This window comes from Schistocerca cancellata, chromosome 3 (genome assembly GCF_023864275.1).
Source record: "Schistocerca cancellata isolate TAMUIC-IGC-003103 chromosome 3, iqSchCanc2.1, whole genome shotgun sequence".
Classification (NCBI taxonomy): domain Eukaryota; kingdom Metazoa; phylum Arthropoda; class Insecta; order Orthoptera; family Acrididae; genus Schistocerca; species Schistocerca cancellata.
In genome coordinates, this window is record NC_064628.1 from 869,482,182 (window position 1) to 869,498,358 (window position 16,177).

General features: G+C 48.6%; 1 protein-coding gene across 2 annotated transcripts in view; it reads left to right on the plus strand.

Annotated features, from left to right (window-relative positions):
- LOC126175930 (NADPH-dependent diflavin oxidoreductase 1) overlaps nt 1-16,177 on the plus strand; it is an 84,600-nt gene that overhangs the window by 19,374 nt on the left and 49,049 nt on the right. The window contains exon 2 of one of the 2 annotated variants that reach the window (XM_049923006.1): nt 14,116-14,298. The exons of the other annotated variant lie outside the window; for it this stretch is intronic. Within the exon in view, the coding sequence (XP_049778963.1) occupies nt 14,116-14,298 (183 nt within the window). The remainder of the gene's footprint in view (nt 1-14,115; nt 14,299-16,177) is intronic. 2 annotated transcript variants of the gene reach the window in all.

The following is a 16,177-nucleotide window of genomic DNA, read 5'->3' on the forward strand; positions in this document are numbered from 1 at the left end:
TTGCACCGGATAGAGAAGCATGGAGAGCTGCATTAAATCAGTCTTTAGACTGAAGACAACAACAACAACAGCAGCAGCAGCAGCAGCAGCAACATCTCGCTTAGAATTTTGCATTCTCCTTTTAGTTTATCTGCCAGATTACTTTTTCTCTGGAGTGTATGTCTTTCATTAGCATAGAAGACTTCAGGCTTTATAACTGTGTTATATAGTGCCTGATTTTTGTTTATATCCAAATAATGTGTGCCATTTTTTCTCCCTATGGAGGTTTGAGAATTTTGACTGAACATTTGGGAAGTATGGAACTCTCTCGATTTGTCTCTATTTTGTGATCAGTTTCTGAGTAGGATGTTTTGAGCAGATGTACTGTTTTTTGAGGTTATTTGGAGGCCGACTCTTTCAATGCGTTCCCTGATGGCCTCTGTCTATTCAAGTGCTATCGTCAATTTGTCTGTCAGTACTAATCAGCCATCTGCAAAAGCTAGGCAAGAAATTTGGATGTCACTTTTAGGTATATCGAGTTGTATGAGTTTTCAATAGATTTGGTTTTTAAGTTCTTTTTCACTCTTTGGGATGTCTTTGTCCAAAACCAGATTAAAAAGGATAGGAGGTAGGCCGTTGCCTTGCCAAACACCCATTTTGATCAGAAATGGCTCTAACACCTCACCCATGAACCTTAATTTGTAGGTTGTGTGGATAATAAGATTGAGTGTGTGTATATATATATATATATATATATATATATATATATATATATATATATAAAAAGAAAGATGATGAGACTTACCAAACAAAAGCGCTGGCAGGTCGATAGACACACAAACATACACACAAAATTCTAGCTTTCGCAACCAACGGTTGCCTCGTCAGGAAAGAGGGAAGGAGAAGGAAAGACAAAAGGATATGGGTTTTAAGGGAGAGGGTAAGGAGTCATTCCAATCCCGGGAGCGGAAAGACTTACCTTAGGGGGAAAAAAGGACAGGTATACACTTGCGCACACACACACATATCCATCCACACATACACAGACACAAGCAGACATTTGTACCCCCCTGCGGGTTCGGGGGTTAGAATAGGCCCGCGGTATTCCTGCCTGTCGTAAGAGGCGACTAAAAGGAGTCTCACATGTTTTGGCCTTACGTGATGGTCCCCTCTCGGGTTTGACCTCCATCTTTCTAAATTATTCCGAAGAGCGAGCCAATTGGGGAAGGGCGCCTTACATGGTGCACTGTATCCGTCGTGCAATTAGACCTTTAGCCGGCTTTCACGTCGTTGCAATGGTGTCCCGCTCGTTTTCGATCTTTAGGGCGGGGATACGTCCCTGGGTGCGATTACCACGCTGCCCTCTGCAGTGTTTCTTTTAACTGCGACGACGACCTTGGACAGTTTTGCACCTAAGATCCAGCACGGTAGCCAGTCCGTTGTGGTGGGGCCGCCATGTACCCTCTTGGTTGTAGCCCCCTGACAACACAGGGATCGCTCTACTGATGCCTGCGCCGTTAACTCCCCACGTATGCCAAGGAGTAGATGCCTATCCTCCTGGGGTATCAGGACTCCCGGCAACGGCCATCCTGCCAGGTGGCCTTTGCTGTGGCTGGGTGGCGCCCGTGGGGAGGGCCCTTGGTCGGAGTAGGTGGCATCAGGGCGGATGACCCGCAATGAAGCGTGGTACATCATCTCTCGCTGGCGGCCAGCCGCCAGCAGTCTCTAAGCGTTCTCGGGCTCAATTTAATGCTCAGAAGTACGATCCGAAAACGTTCCCCTCCCTGGCCACGCCGTGGGAAGAGCGTAAGTCCCAGGATGGAGGTAACAGTTATTCGCCCCGATTCTTAGTTTGCACGAGAGCTGATGGGGAGTCTTTTCTCTCCACAAAGCCTCAGTTCTTCGTCGAGCATTTAGAGGACAAGTTTGGGGAGGTGGAGGGCTTGTCTAAAATGCGCTCTGGCTCAGTACTGATACAAACGGCATCCTCCGCCCAGTCACGCAGGTTACTTGCTTGTGACAAGTTGGGGGATGTTAACGTTACTATTACTCCACATAAGAGTTTAAATATGGTCCAGGGTGTTATTTTCCATAGGGACCTCCTTTTGCAGTCTGATGACGAGCTGCGCGCCAACTTAGAACGTAGAGGTGTTCATTTCGTCCGGCGCGTTCATCGGGGTCCGAGGGACAATCAGGTTGCTACCGGTGCCTTCATCTTGGCCTTCGAGGGTGATACGTTACCGGAAAAGGTCAAGGTGATGGTCTACCGATGTGACGTCAAGCCCTATATCCCTCCCCCGATGCGGTGCTTCAAGTGCTGGAAGTTCGGCCATATGTCTTCCCGCTGCACTTCCAGCCTCACATGTCGAGATTGCGGACGCCCATCTCATCCCGATACTCCATGTGCCCCGCCTCCCATCTGCGTCAACTGCGGGGAGCACCATTCACCTTGCTCGCCAGACTGCAGAATATTCCAGAAAGAGCGCAAAATCATGGAATATAAGACCCTGGACCGACTGACTTATACTGAGGCCAAACGGAAATACGACCGATTACGTCCAGTGCGAATGACAACTTCCTACACCGCTGCTACAACACCTGTGCTAGCCTCATCAGTTTCGCGCCTTCCGGCCGGATCGACGAGTGGTACAACTCCTCCTGCCCCCTTGCCAGTGGGGGGCTCTACCCACCGGGTTGCTCCTGTGCCACCTACCTCAGGAGCAACACCATCCCCCCCATCGGGGACGTCGGTCCCCGCTTCTAAGCCGGAGAAGTGTCCAACTTCTTCGGCTTCTCACGCTCGCAAGGGGTCCCTTGGGTCCCTCCCTTCCCAGGTTTCCACCGGCGGGAAGGCTGACGATAGACAGTGGCGTAAGTGCCCACAATCTGCAGGTCGAAGGGCTTCCCGATCCTCCTCAGTCCCGGAGACTGAATCGGTGAAGCCCTCCCAGCCAGTTAAACCCAAGGAGCAGCGTGAGAAATCAAAGAAGAGCAGCTCTAAGCCCAAGGAACGCGCGGTGGTAGCCACCCCATCGCTACCTTCTAGCTTTGCGTCTGAGGACGAGGTGGAGATTCTGGCGTCCACTGAGGACCTCGATCTCGCCGGTCCCTCAGACGCCGTGAATAGCACTAGCACTAGCACGGGTGCTCAATCGGAGGCAGCAGGTGACCCAGCGGCGTAATCTGCCGTCCCAGTCCCGGCACGCCTTTCTCAGCCATGGACAAAACCATCCTCCAGTGGAACTGCAGCGGTTTCTTCCACCATCTAGCTGAGCTCCGCCAACTTATCAGCCTTCACCCTTTCCTCTGCATTGCTCTGCAGGAAACTTGGTTTCCAGCAATGCGCACCCCCGCCCTCCGTGGCTATCGGGGTTATTATAAGAACCGAGCAGCTTATGAAAGGGTGTCTGGTGGCGTCTGCATCTATGTCCTTAACTGTCTTCACAGCGAGTCTGTCCCTCTACAAACAGCTTTAGAGGCTGTAGCTGTTAGGGTGTGGATGCCGCAGGCTCTTACCGTCTGCAGTCTTTACCTTCCACCGGAGGGTGATGTCGCGCAGCATGTCCTGGCTGCGCTGATAGCCCAATTGCCGCCACCTTTCTTATTACTGGGCGACTTTAACGCCCATAACCCTCTGTGGGGTGGGTCAGTGGCAACAGGTCGAGGCGCCACCGTTGAGCATTTATTATCGCAGCTCGATCTCTCGATTTTGAATGATGGTGCCTCCACACACTTCAGTGTGGCGCATGGCACCTACTCCGCCATTGACCTTTCAATCTGTAGCCCTAGCCTCTTACCATCTGTCCACTGGAGTGTGCATGACGACCTGTGTGGTAGTGACCACTTTCCGATTTTTCTGTCACTACCACAGCGTCACTCTTCTGGGCGCCCTAGCAGATGGGCTATGAATAAGGCTGACTGGGACTTGTTCTCCTCCACTGCCGCTATTGAGCCACTCTCAACTGATGCCATTGATGCGGTGGTTACATCGGTCACCGCCGGCATCGTCACTGCCGCCGAGTCTGCCATTCCCCGTTCTTCTGGGTCCCCTCGTCGGAGGGCTGTGCCTTGGTGGTCGCCTGAGATCGCTGAAGCGATTAAAGATTGCCGGCGGGCGCTCCAGCGTCACAAGCGACATCCCTCCATGTATCACCTTATCGCCTTCAAACGGCTGCGTGCGCGGGCCCGCCTCCTTATCCGCCAAGGCAAGAAGGAGTGCTGGGAGCGGTATGTGTCCACCATTGGACTCCATGTCACTCCATCGCAGGTCTGGGCCAAGATTCGACGGGTCTTCGGCTATCGGACCCCTGCCAGCGTCCCTGCGCTCTCACTGAATGGAGCAGTTTGTACTGACTCCGACGTCATTGCAAACCGCTTAGCAGAGCATTTTGCTATGAGTTCCGCTTCTGCGAATTACCCCCAGGCCTTCCGCTCCATTAAAGAGCGAATGGAACGTCGGAGCCTTTCTTTTCGCACCAACGCTTCTGAACCCTACAACGCTCCATTCAGTGAGTGGGAATTTCAGAGTGCCCTTGCCGCTTGCCCTGATACCGCTCCCGGGCCAGATCGCATCCACTGTCAGATGCTGAAACACCTTTCAGTGGACTGCAAGCGACGCCTCCTCGACCTTTACAACCGTCTCTGGGTCGAGGGTAAGTTTCCGTCGCAATGGCGGGAAAGTATTGTCATCCCCATTTTGAAACCTGGAAAGAACCCTGTGGAGGTGGACAGCTACCGTCCCATTAGTCTCACCAACGTTCTTTGCAAGTTGCTTGAACGGATGGTGAGCCGGCGCTTAAATTGGGTGCTGGAGTCTCGGGGCCTTCTGGCTCCGTCTCAGGGTGGGTTCCGTAAAGGCCGCTCCGCCACCGACAATCTGGTGAGCCTTGAGTCGGCCATCCGTACAGCCTTTGCCCGCCGTCAGCACCTGGTCGCTGTCTTTTTCGGAAGGCGTACGATACGACATGGCGTCATCACATCCTTTCTACGCTTCATGGATGGGGTCTTCGGGGCCCTCTGCCGATCTTTATCAGAAATTTTCTGTCGTATCGTACCTTCCGCGTGCAACTCGCGGCCTCGTATAGTTCCTCCCTCGTCCAGGAGAACGGGGTACCCCAGGGCTCTGTCCTCAGTGTCTGCCTGTTTTTAATTGCAATAAACGGTCTCGCTGCGGCAGTAGGAAATTCTGTCTCAGCTTCCCTGTATGCTGACGACTTCTGTCTTTACTATAGTTCTATTAGCATTGCAGCAGCTGAACGTCAGCTACAGGGCGCAATCCGCAAGGCGCAGTCTTGGGCTGTAGCGCGTGGTTTTCAGTTTTCGGCTGCCAAGACCCGTGTTATGCATTTCTGCCGGCGCCGAACGGTCCATCCTCAGCCGCGGCTTTATCTTGCCGACGAACTTCTTGCTGTGGTGGAGACCCACAGGTTTTTGGGTGTCCTTTTTGATGCCCGGTTGACTTGGCTGCCTCATATCCGGCAGCTTAAACGAGCGTGTTGGCGGCATCTCAACGCCCTGCGTTATTTGAGCCACACCCGCTGGGGCGCCGACCGATCTACCCTGTTGCGGCTCTACCAGGCGTTCATCCAGTCTCGCCTGGATTATGGGTGCCTAGCTTATGGCTCAGCATCCCCATCTGTGTTGCGGGTGCTGGACCCAATTCTCCACAGCGGGATACGCCTTGCCACTGGTGCTTTCCGCACCAGCCCTGTGGACAGCGTCCTAGTGGAGGCAGGTGTACCTCCACTGCGGTTCCGACGCCAACGTTTGCTGGCCGCTTATGCTGCCCATGTTTTTAGCTTGCCCGGGCATCCAAATTATCGTGTCCTGTTCCCGCAGTCAGTCGTCCATCTGCCAGACCGTCGGCCCCGGTCGGGTTGCCCGATCGCCGTACGCATCAAGGAGCTTCTCTGCAGGCTTGGGTTTTTCCCAGTTCCACCTCCTTTCCGGGCGCCTCTGCGTACACCCCCGTGGTGTGTTCCTCGCCCTTGCCTTCGGCTCGACTTGGCACAGGGCTCGAAGGACTCGGTCCCTCCAGAGGCCTTCCGCCGCCGCTTTTATTCCATCCTGGCCACGTATCAAAGCTCTGGAATTGTTTACACCGACGGTTCAATGGTTGCTGGTCGTGTCGGGTATGCGCTAACTCTAGGGGACCATTCCGAACAACGGTCCTTGGCGGCTGGCTGCAGCGTTTACACTGCTGAGCTAGTCGCCATCTTTTGTGCCCTAGAGTATATCCGCTCCTGCTCAGGTGAGTCCTTCGTTATCTGTAGCGATTCCCTGAGCGGTTTACGAGCTCTCGACCAGTGTTTTCCTCGTTCTCGTCTGGTGATGGCTATCCATGAGTCCCTGCATACTCTTGCGCGTTGCGGCCGCTCTGTGGTCTTTGTGTGGACCCCCGGTCATGTCGGTATCCCGGGCAATGATCATGTTGACCGCCTGGCGAAAGAGGCCACGAGTAAACAGTCTCTGGACGTTGGCCTCCCAGAGACTGATTTGCGGGCAGTCCTCCGCCGAAAAGTTTTTGCGCTTTGGGACGCTGAATGGCGCAATCGGATCATGCCCAATAAACTCCGTGCCATCAAGGAGACGACGACTGTGTGGCGGTCATCCCTGCGAGCCAACCGCAGGGACTCTGTCGTCCTTTGTCAGCTCCGCATTGGCCACTCCCACCTGACACACAGTTATTTACTGCGCCGGGAGGACCCTCCTGCATGTCGCTGCGGGGCGGCTTTGACAGTGGCCCACATTTTGTTGGCCTGCCCCCTTTTAGCTGTGGTCAGGCAGACATTTGCGGTGCCTGATACGCTCCCTGCCCTCTTATGTGATGACCCTGGTATGGCTGACTTAGTTTTCCGTTTTATTCGGGCAGGGGGTTTTTATTATTTACTCTGAGTGTTTGTTCTGTTCTTTTGTGTTGATTCTGGCCATTGGCCTACGATTTTACGCTGAGTTTTTAATGTGTTCTCGGTGGTTGGCTTTTCCTTTTTATCTCTATGGTCGGCCAACCACTGTCACACTCTGTGTGATTTTAATTTGTTTCGTCTGATCTCTGTAGGAGTATTTCTTGTCCTGTGTCGTCTGACGTCTTTCCTGTTGTTCGTTTTTTATTCTCTTTGGGTGGTTTTACTTTTTTTGGAAAAAGGGACCGATGACCGTCGCAGTCTGGTCCCTTTAATCCCCCCCAAACCAACCAACCAGACATTTGTAAAGGCAAAGAGTTTGGGCAGAGATGTCAGTCGGGACGGAAGTACAGAGGCAAAGATGATGTTGAAAGACAGGTGAGGTATGAGCGGTGGCAGATTGAAATTAGAAATTAGCGGAGATTGAGGCCTGGTGGATAGCGAGAAGAGAGGATATGCTGAAGGGCAAGTTCCCATCTCCGGAGTTCTGACAGGTTGGTGTTAGTGGGAAGTATCCAGATAACCCGGACGGTGTAACACCGTGCCAAGATGTGCTGGCCGTGCACCAAGGAATGTTTAGCCACAGGGTGATCCTCATTACCAACAAACACTGTCTGCCTGTGTCCATTCATGCGAATGGACAGTTTGTTGCTGGTCATTCCCACATAGAACGCTTCACAGTGTAGGCTAGGCAGGTCAGTTGGTAAATCACGTGGGTGCTTTCACACGTGGCTCTGCCTTTGATCGTGTACACCTTCCGGGTTACAGGACTGGAATAGGTGGTGGTGGGAGGGTGCATGGGACAGGTTTTACACCGGGGGCGGTTACAGGGGTAGGAGCCAGAGGGTAGGGAAGGTGGTTTGGGGATTTCATAGGGATGAACTAAGAGGTTACGAATGTTAGGTGGACGGCGGAAAGACACTCTTGGTGGAGTGGGGAGGATTTCATGAAGGATGGATCTCATATATATATATATATATATATATTTTTTTTTTTTTTTTTTTTTTTAGTCTTTGTGCTTTGAAGATGTTAAAAATGGATTGCCAATCGACAGAATCATATGACTTCTTGAAGTCCACACAGGTATATATGATCCAGCTGTTCCTGAGCACTTTGTATTTTCATGTTGTTTTTAAGTTGAATTTTTGTTCTATACAACTTCAAGCAGTAGTCTGCTTAGTATTTGCCAATTTTTTGATCAAGTTCCTCATTAACACATTGGAGTAGGTATGTAATTAATTAACTAACCAACCAACCAACTAAATATGCTGTCATACAACAACACATCCCTTCATTGATTGCACTGTGTTTTTGAGCTACTTGTAAGCTTATATTTATGCATTTACTCCTCATTATTGTCACTTGCATATCTCATCGTGACACTCACGTTTTCATTATCGGTGCTACTGATGTATATACTACTAATGTCTATTCATACCTCCTGATCATTCTTCCCTCTCACTCATCACCCCTCGTCTGTTAACATCACTTAGACTTGTGTTTCTGTCTTTAATATTTACTCAGAACTTGTTTAGTACATTATTTGATATGTGTTTTGTTAAAAGATTCAGTAGTATAAATGTATCTGTAGTCTTAATTAACAGCTGAATTTTACTTGAAAAGTTGTTATTCATTTGTAGTCTTTTTCTGACATTCAGTAGAAGACTGTATACCCAGACTTCTGTATTTCCAGCTTCCAAATCCCATTGCCATTTGCCAAGTGTCCAGTTTCAGAGAGCTGACTTAATATTTTTTCTGGAACCTGTAATTTCTTGTACTTTAAGTTATCTCACCCTAACTAATATGTTGCAGCAAGATACTTCACAGTGATGTCAGTCGGATATATTCCCAAAGTAACAAGAAGAGTCTCTGCTGATGTAGTATTGAATTCTTTGGTCATCCTTAAAAAAAACCCTCTCTTCGCACAGTTCAGGCTGGCTGTGTGTAGTACCAAACTGAGGGATTAAGTCCAGGCACATATTGCAAAGCCCACAATAGCAAACAATGTTTCATTGTGGCATTGTTTTCCAGCCTCCAGGGCTAAATTTTAGCTGGCAGTACTGATACTGGCAATTTTGTGCATGGAAATCTTTCTCCTGTCATTGAGGGAACACCTAAATACAAGTTACAGTGCTGTGCATAATAGAGCTTTTATGTAGCTTAAAGAATTGATTATGATTTAAGGAGACTTTGCTTTGCTTGCCGGGGGATCTCATCCGAGATGTGGAGGAGGCCCTACCGGCGGCGATAGAGAGCACTGGGTGCACCAGACTGCAAATTGTTGCTCATGTCGGCACCAATGACTCCTGCCGTCTGGGTTCAGAGGTCATCCTCAGTTCGTACAGGCGGTTGGGGGAATTGGTGAAGGCGGAAAGCCTCGCTCGCGGGGTGGAATCAGAGCTAACTATTTGTAGTATCGTTCCCAGAACCGATCGCGGACCTCTGGTTTGGAGCCGAGTGGAAGGCTTAAACCAGAGGCTCAGACGATTCTGCGGAGATCTGGGGTGCAAATTTCTCGACCTCCGCTATCGGGTGGAGAAATGTAGGGTCCCCCTGAATAGGTCAGGCGTGCACTACACGCCGGAAGCGGCTACAAGGGTAGCGGAGTACGTGTGGAGTGCACATGGGGGTTTTTTAGGTTAGAGAATTCCCTCCCTAGGCCCGACAAGACGCCTCCTGAGACGCGACAAGGTAGGAGTAGGCAAAATGCAACAGGGAATAACAGTATTAATGTACTGATAGTAAACTGCAGGAGCGTCTGTAGAAAGGTCCCAGAACTGCTCTCATTAATAAACGGTCACAACGCCCATATAGTACTAGGGACAGAAAGTTGGCTGAAACCAGACGTAAACAGTAATGAAATCCTAAACTCAGATTGGAATGTATACCGCAGAGACAGGCTGGACAGTGAAGGGGGAGGCGTGTTTATAGCGATAAGAAGTGCAATAGTATCAAAGGAAATTGACGGAAACCCGAAATGTGAAATGATTTGGGTGAAGGTCACGGTTAAAGCAGGCTGAGACATGGTAATTGGATGTCTCTATAGGTGCCCTGGCTCAGCAGCTGTTGTGGCTGAGTACCTGAAGGATAATTGGGAAAATATTTCGAGTAGATTTCCCCACCATGTTATAGTTCTGGGTGGAGATTTTAATTTGCCGGATATAGACTGGGAGACTCAAACGTTCATAACGGGTGGCAGGGGCAAAGAATCCAGTGAAATTTTTTTAAGTGCTTTATCTGAAAACTACCTTGAGCAGTTAAACAGAGAACCAACTTTTGGCGATAACATATTAGACCTTCTGGTGACAAACAGACCCGAACTACACTCCTGGAAATGGAAAAAAGAACACATTGACACCGGTGTGTCAGACCCACCATACTTGCTCCGGACACTGCAAGAGGGCTGTACAAGCAATGATCACACGCACGGTACAGCGGACACACCAGGAACCGCGGTGTTGGCCGTCGAATGGCGCTAGCTGCGCAGCATTTGTGCACCGCTGCCGTCAGTGTCAGCCACTTTGCCGTGGCATACGGAGCTCCATCGCAGTCTTTAACACTGGTAGCATGCCGCGACAGCGTGGACGTGAACCGTATGTGCAGTTGACGGACTTTGAGCGAGGGCGTATAGTGGGCATGCGGGAGGCCGGGTGGACGTACCGCCGAATTGCTCAACACGTGGGGCGTGAGGTCTCCACAGTACATCGATGTTGTCGCCAGTGGTCGGCGGAAGGTGCACGTGCCCGTCGACCTGGGACCGGACCGCAGCGACGCACGGATGCACGCCAAGACCGTAGGATCCTACGCAGTGTCGTAGGGGACCGCACCGCCACTTCCCAGCAAATTAGGGACACTGTTGCTCCTGGGGTATCGGCGAGGACCATTCGCAACCGTCTCCATGAAGCTGGGCTACGGTCCCGCACACCGTTAGGCCGTCTTCCGCTCACGCCCCAACATCGTGCAGCCCGCCTCCAGTGGTGTCGCGACAGGCGTGAATGGAGGGACGAATGGAGACGTGTCGTCTTCAGCGATGAGAGTCGCTTCTGCCTTGGTGCCAATGATGGTCGTATGCGTGTTTGGCGCCGTGCAGGTGAGCGCCACAATCAGGACTGCATACGACCGAGGCACACAGGGCCAACACCCGGCATCATGGTGTGGGGAGCGATCTCCTACACTGGCCGTACACCACTGGTGGTCGTCGAGGGGACACTGAATAGTGCACGGTACATCCAAACCGTCATCGAACCCATCGTTCTACCATTCCTAGACCGGCAAGGGAACTTGCTGTTCCAACAGGACAATGCACGTCCGCATGTATCCCGTGCCACCCAACATGCTCTAGAAGGTGTAAGTCAACTACCCTGGCCAGCAAGATCTCCGGATCTGTCCCCCATTGAGCATGTTTGGGACTGGATGAAGCGTCGTCTCACGCGGTCTGCACGTCCAGCACGAACGCTGGTCCAACTGAGGCGCCGGGTGGAAATGGCATGGCAAGCCGTTCCACAGGACTACATCCAGCATCTCTACGATCGTCTCCATGGGAGAATAGCAGCCTGCATTGCTGCGAAAGGTGGATATACACTGTACTAGTGCCGACATTGTGCATGCTCTGTTGCCTGTGTCTATATGCCTGTGGTTCTGTCAGTGTGATCATGTGATGTATCTGACCCCAGGAATTTGTCAATAAAGTTTCCCCTTCCTGGGACAATGAATTCACGGTGTTCTTATTGCAATTTCCAGGAGTGTATTTGAAAAAGTTAACGCAGAACAGGGAATCAGCGATCATAAAGCGGTTACGGCATCGATGATTTCAGACATAAATAGAAATACTAAAAAGGGTAGGAAGATTTTTCTGTTTAGAAAAAGTGACAAAAAGCAGATTTCAGAGTACCTATTGGCTCAACACAAAAGTTTTGTCTCAAGTACAGATAGTGTTGAGGATCAGTGGACAAAGTTCAAAACCATCGTACATTATGCGTTAGATGAGTATGTGCCAAGCAAGATCGTAAGAGATGGAAAAGAGCCACCGTGGTACAACAACAGAGTTAGAAAACTGCTGCGGAAGCAAAGGGAACTTCACAGCAAACATAAACATAGCCAAAGCCTTGCAGACAAACAAAAATTACGCGAAGCGAAATGTACTGTGAGGAGGGCTATGCGAGAGGTGTTCAATGAATTCGAAAGTAAAGTTCTATGTACTGACTTGGCAGAAAATCCTAAGAAATTTTGGTCTTATGTCAAAGCGGTAGGTGGATCAAAACAAAATGTCCAGACACTCTGTGACCAAAATGGTACTGAAACACAGGATGACAGACTAAAGGCCGAAATACTATGTCTTTTTCCAAAGTTGTTTCACAGAGGAAGACCGCACTGTAGTTCCTTCTCTAGATTGTCGCACAGATGACAAAATGGTAGATATCGAAATAGACAACAGAGGGATAGAGAAACAATTAAAATCACTGAAAAGAGGAAAGGCCTCTGGACCTGATGGGATACCAGTTCAATTTTACACAGACTATGCAAAGGAACTTGCCCCCCTTCTTGCAGTGGTGTACCGTAGGTCTCTAGAAGAGCGTAGCGTTCCAAAGGATTGGAAAAGGGCACAGGTCATCCCCGTTTTCAAGAAGGGACATCGAACAGATGTGCAGAACTATAGACCTATATCTCTAACATCGATCAGTTGTAGAATTTTGTATTGTGTTCGAGTATAATGACTTTTCTGGAGACTAGAAATCTACTCTGTAGGAATCAGCATGGGTTTCGAAAAAGACGGTCATGTGAAACCCAGCTCGCGCTATTCGTCCACGAGACTCAGAGGGCCATAGACACGGGTTCACAGGTAGATGCCGTGTTTCTTGACTTCCGCAACGCGTTCGATACAGTTCCCCACAGTCGTTTAATGAACAAAGTAAGAGCAAATGGACTATCAGACCAATTGTGTGATTGGATTGAGGAGTTCCTAGATAACAGGACGCAGCATGTTATTCTCGATGGAGAGAAGTCTTCCGAAGTAAGAGTGATTTCAGGTGTGCCGCAGGGAAGTGTCATAGGACCGTTGCTATTCACAATATACATAAATGACCTGGTGGATGACATCGGAAGTTCACTGAGGCTTTTTGCAGATCATGCTGTGGTGTATCGAGAGGTTGTAACAATGGAAAATTGTACTGAAATGCAGGAGGATCTGCAGCGAATTGACGCATGGTGCAGGGAATGGCAATTGAATCTCAATGTAGACAAGTGTAATGTGCTGCGAATACACAGAAAGATAGATCCTTTATCATTTAGCTACAAAATAGCAGGTCAGCAACTGGAGCGGTTAATACCATAAATTATCTGGGAGTACGCATTAGGAGTGATTTAAAATGGAATGATCATATGATGTTGATCGTCGGTAAAGCAGATGCCAGACTGAGATTCATTGGAAGAATCCTAAGGAAATGCAATCCGAAAACAAAGGAAGTAGGTTACAGTACGCTTGTTCGCCCACTGCTTGAATACTGCTCAGCAGTGTGGGATCCGTACCAGATAGGGTTGATAGAAGATATAGAGAAGATCCAAAGGAGAGCAGCGCGCTTCGTTACAGGATCATTTAGTAATCGCGAAAGCGTTACGGAGATGATAGATAAACTCCAGTGGAAGACTCTGCAGGAGAGACGCTCAGTAGCTCGGTACGGGCTTTTGTCAAAGTTTCGAGAACATACCTTCACTGAAGAGTCAAGCAGTATATTGCTCCCTCCTACGTATATCTCGCGAAGAGACCATGAAGATAAAATCAGAGAGATTAGAGCCCACACAGAGGCATACCGACAATCCTTCTTTCCACGAACAATATGAGACTGGAATAGAAGGGAGAACCGATAGAGGTACTCAGGGTACCCTCCGCCACACACCGTCAGGTGGCATGCGGAGTATGGATGTAGATGTAGATGTAGATGTAGATGTTAAGCGACATGTAGGTAGATCTTTTTTTCTGCATCTGCCTTTAGTATGTTGTTGCTGTAACACCACCACCACCACCACCACCACCACCACCACCACCACCACCACCACCTCATCTTTTACAGCACATGGTTTGAATTTTCTTCAAACTCCCATTTTGAATCCCCAGAGGCCACCACCAAAGAGAGGGCAGGTTTGTGTGGGTTTAGGAAGGGTACGTAAGAATGATTTTTGTTTGCAGTAATAGCTTCTCACTATGTGCATCTCTTAATTATTGAAAATTGCTTTCCAGATATCACTTCATGGGTCCTGTGCGGGCAATGGATGATTATCCTGTCAGTCAGCTTATATATGAACGATTAGTGGTTTTTGTTTGTTCAACAACAGGGCAAGGTGAAGAGCCCGATAATATGAAGCAATTTTGGAAATTTCTGTTAAGAAAAAATCTCCCAAAAAATTCGTTACAGGCTGTAAGGTAATTATTGTCATTTCTTTAATATTATTTACCTTCTAACTGTGTAGTAGTGTTACAGATATGTTTGTGAAATTACCACTTAATAAATTAAAGATGGAAAAGTCATACAGTAACAAGCACAACATGCAGCAGCTGCAGTTCCTGTTACACGTATATGAGGGGTGGATATTGTGCTTCCAGTAAAGGGCTTTCCAAGTTAGGAGTAGAAAGTGAAGCAAAGTATGGTAAAAAATTTGAAATATGACATGATTCAATCAAGTTCTGTTTCAAACTTCTTTATTTACACCATTAGTGTCACAGTTCATTTTCAACTGCATCTGTGGTAACATACATGAACACATCATTATCATTTTGTTAAAAAATCGCATGCCATGCATATTTGCATGCAGCATAGTTGTCAAAATAAAATGTCTAAAATAAAAGGTGCACATGATGTAAAATGCTTTTGAGAACAATAACATTACTGTGTTATTAAAATGTTATATCTAGCCAGAAGCAGCAGGGAAACAAACCTTGTAATGTTTACAATAAATCACACTTTATGCACTATGACTGTCAGAGTATGATTTGTAGCAAACATTACAAGGTTTGTTTCACTGCTGCTTCTAGCTCGATGTAACATTTTAATAACACAGTAATGTTGTAATTCTCGAAAGCACTTTGCATGTCATGCACCCTATATTTTAGGAGATGACCATGCTGTGCACAGATATGCATGGCACGTGGTTTTTAATGAGTGGACAACAATGTGTCCACGCCTGTTATCATAGATGCGCTTAAAAATGGAGTGTGTATGAAACTAGTAGTGTGAATAAAGTAATTTAAAACACAGCCTGGTGATATCATCTCACTTTTGAAATTTCTTGAGGCTATGGTTCCCACTCTGAAGAAAATAAAAAATGTTAACTTATGAAACACAAAATGGGGAGAAAAGCCTTCCAATGTCAGAGTGAGAAAAGTGGACAGAAGCATGTCATCAAAAGTAATTAATGGCAGATGAGAAGCCCAATGAAGATTCTTTTTATTCATTCTTCTTTTATGTGTGACTGCCTAACTGTATATACAGTAAATTTGTGCCAGGTTTAAGTGATAGATGGTGGGCTGTTGATTAGGTACGATGGTAGACCAGAAAAACTACACAACCAAACCTCTTGTGAGTATGATGACTGTTGAACCCTTCGTGAGGGCCCCCACGTGCAACTGCACTCCACCACCAAAAAGCACATGCAATTGCAGGCAGTACATCAATAATCAGTGTAACTGCCAGACTGTTGAATGCAAGCTTAAATTGTGTTGAGAAGGTGCTGGATGCCAGTTTGTGGGAGGAGTTCCCTGCCTGTTGCTCCTGTCTGCTGTTTGCAGATGATGCTGGAGTTGTTGTCCGGTGGTGTCCCATATTTGCTCAGTAGGAGACTGATATGCTGATTGAGCAGGCGAAGGCAACATGTCGACACACTGGGTAGAGCATGTTGGGTTACAACAGCGGTATGTAGAGTGTGTCGTGTTGTTGGGGAAAAAAAAGCCTGGAATGCTGTTCATGATTGGCAGCACAACAGGTCGAATCACCAGATTGACTTACAAATTTGCAGTCAGGGTGTGTGAGATAAGCACAAGAGTGCTACCGCTGTCATACAAAATGGCACCCCAGACCATAACCCCAGACGTAGGTCCAGTGTGTGTAACACACAGACAGGTTGGTTGCAGGCCTTCAACTGGCCTCCTCCTAACCAACACACAGCTATCATTGGCACAAAGGCAGAACTAGCTTTCATCAGAAAACACAACAGATCTCCACCCAGTCCTCCAACGAGCTCTTGCTTGACACCACTGAAGTTGCAGGGTGTCTGGCTCAAAGCTGTCCTTGAAGTAACCGATTTGT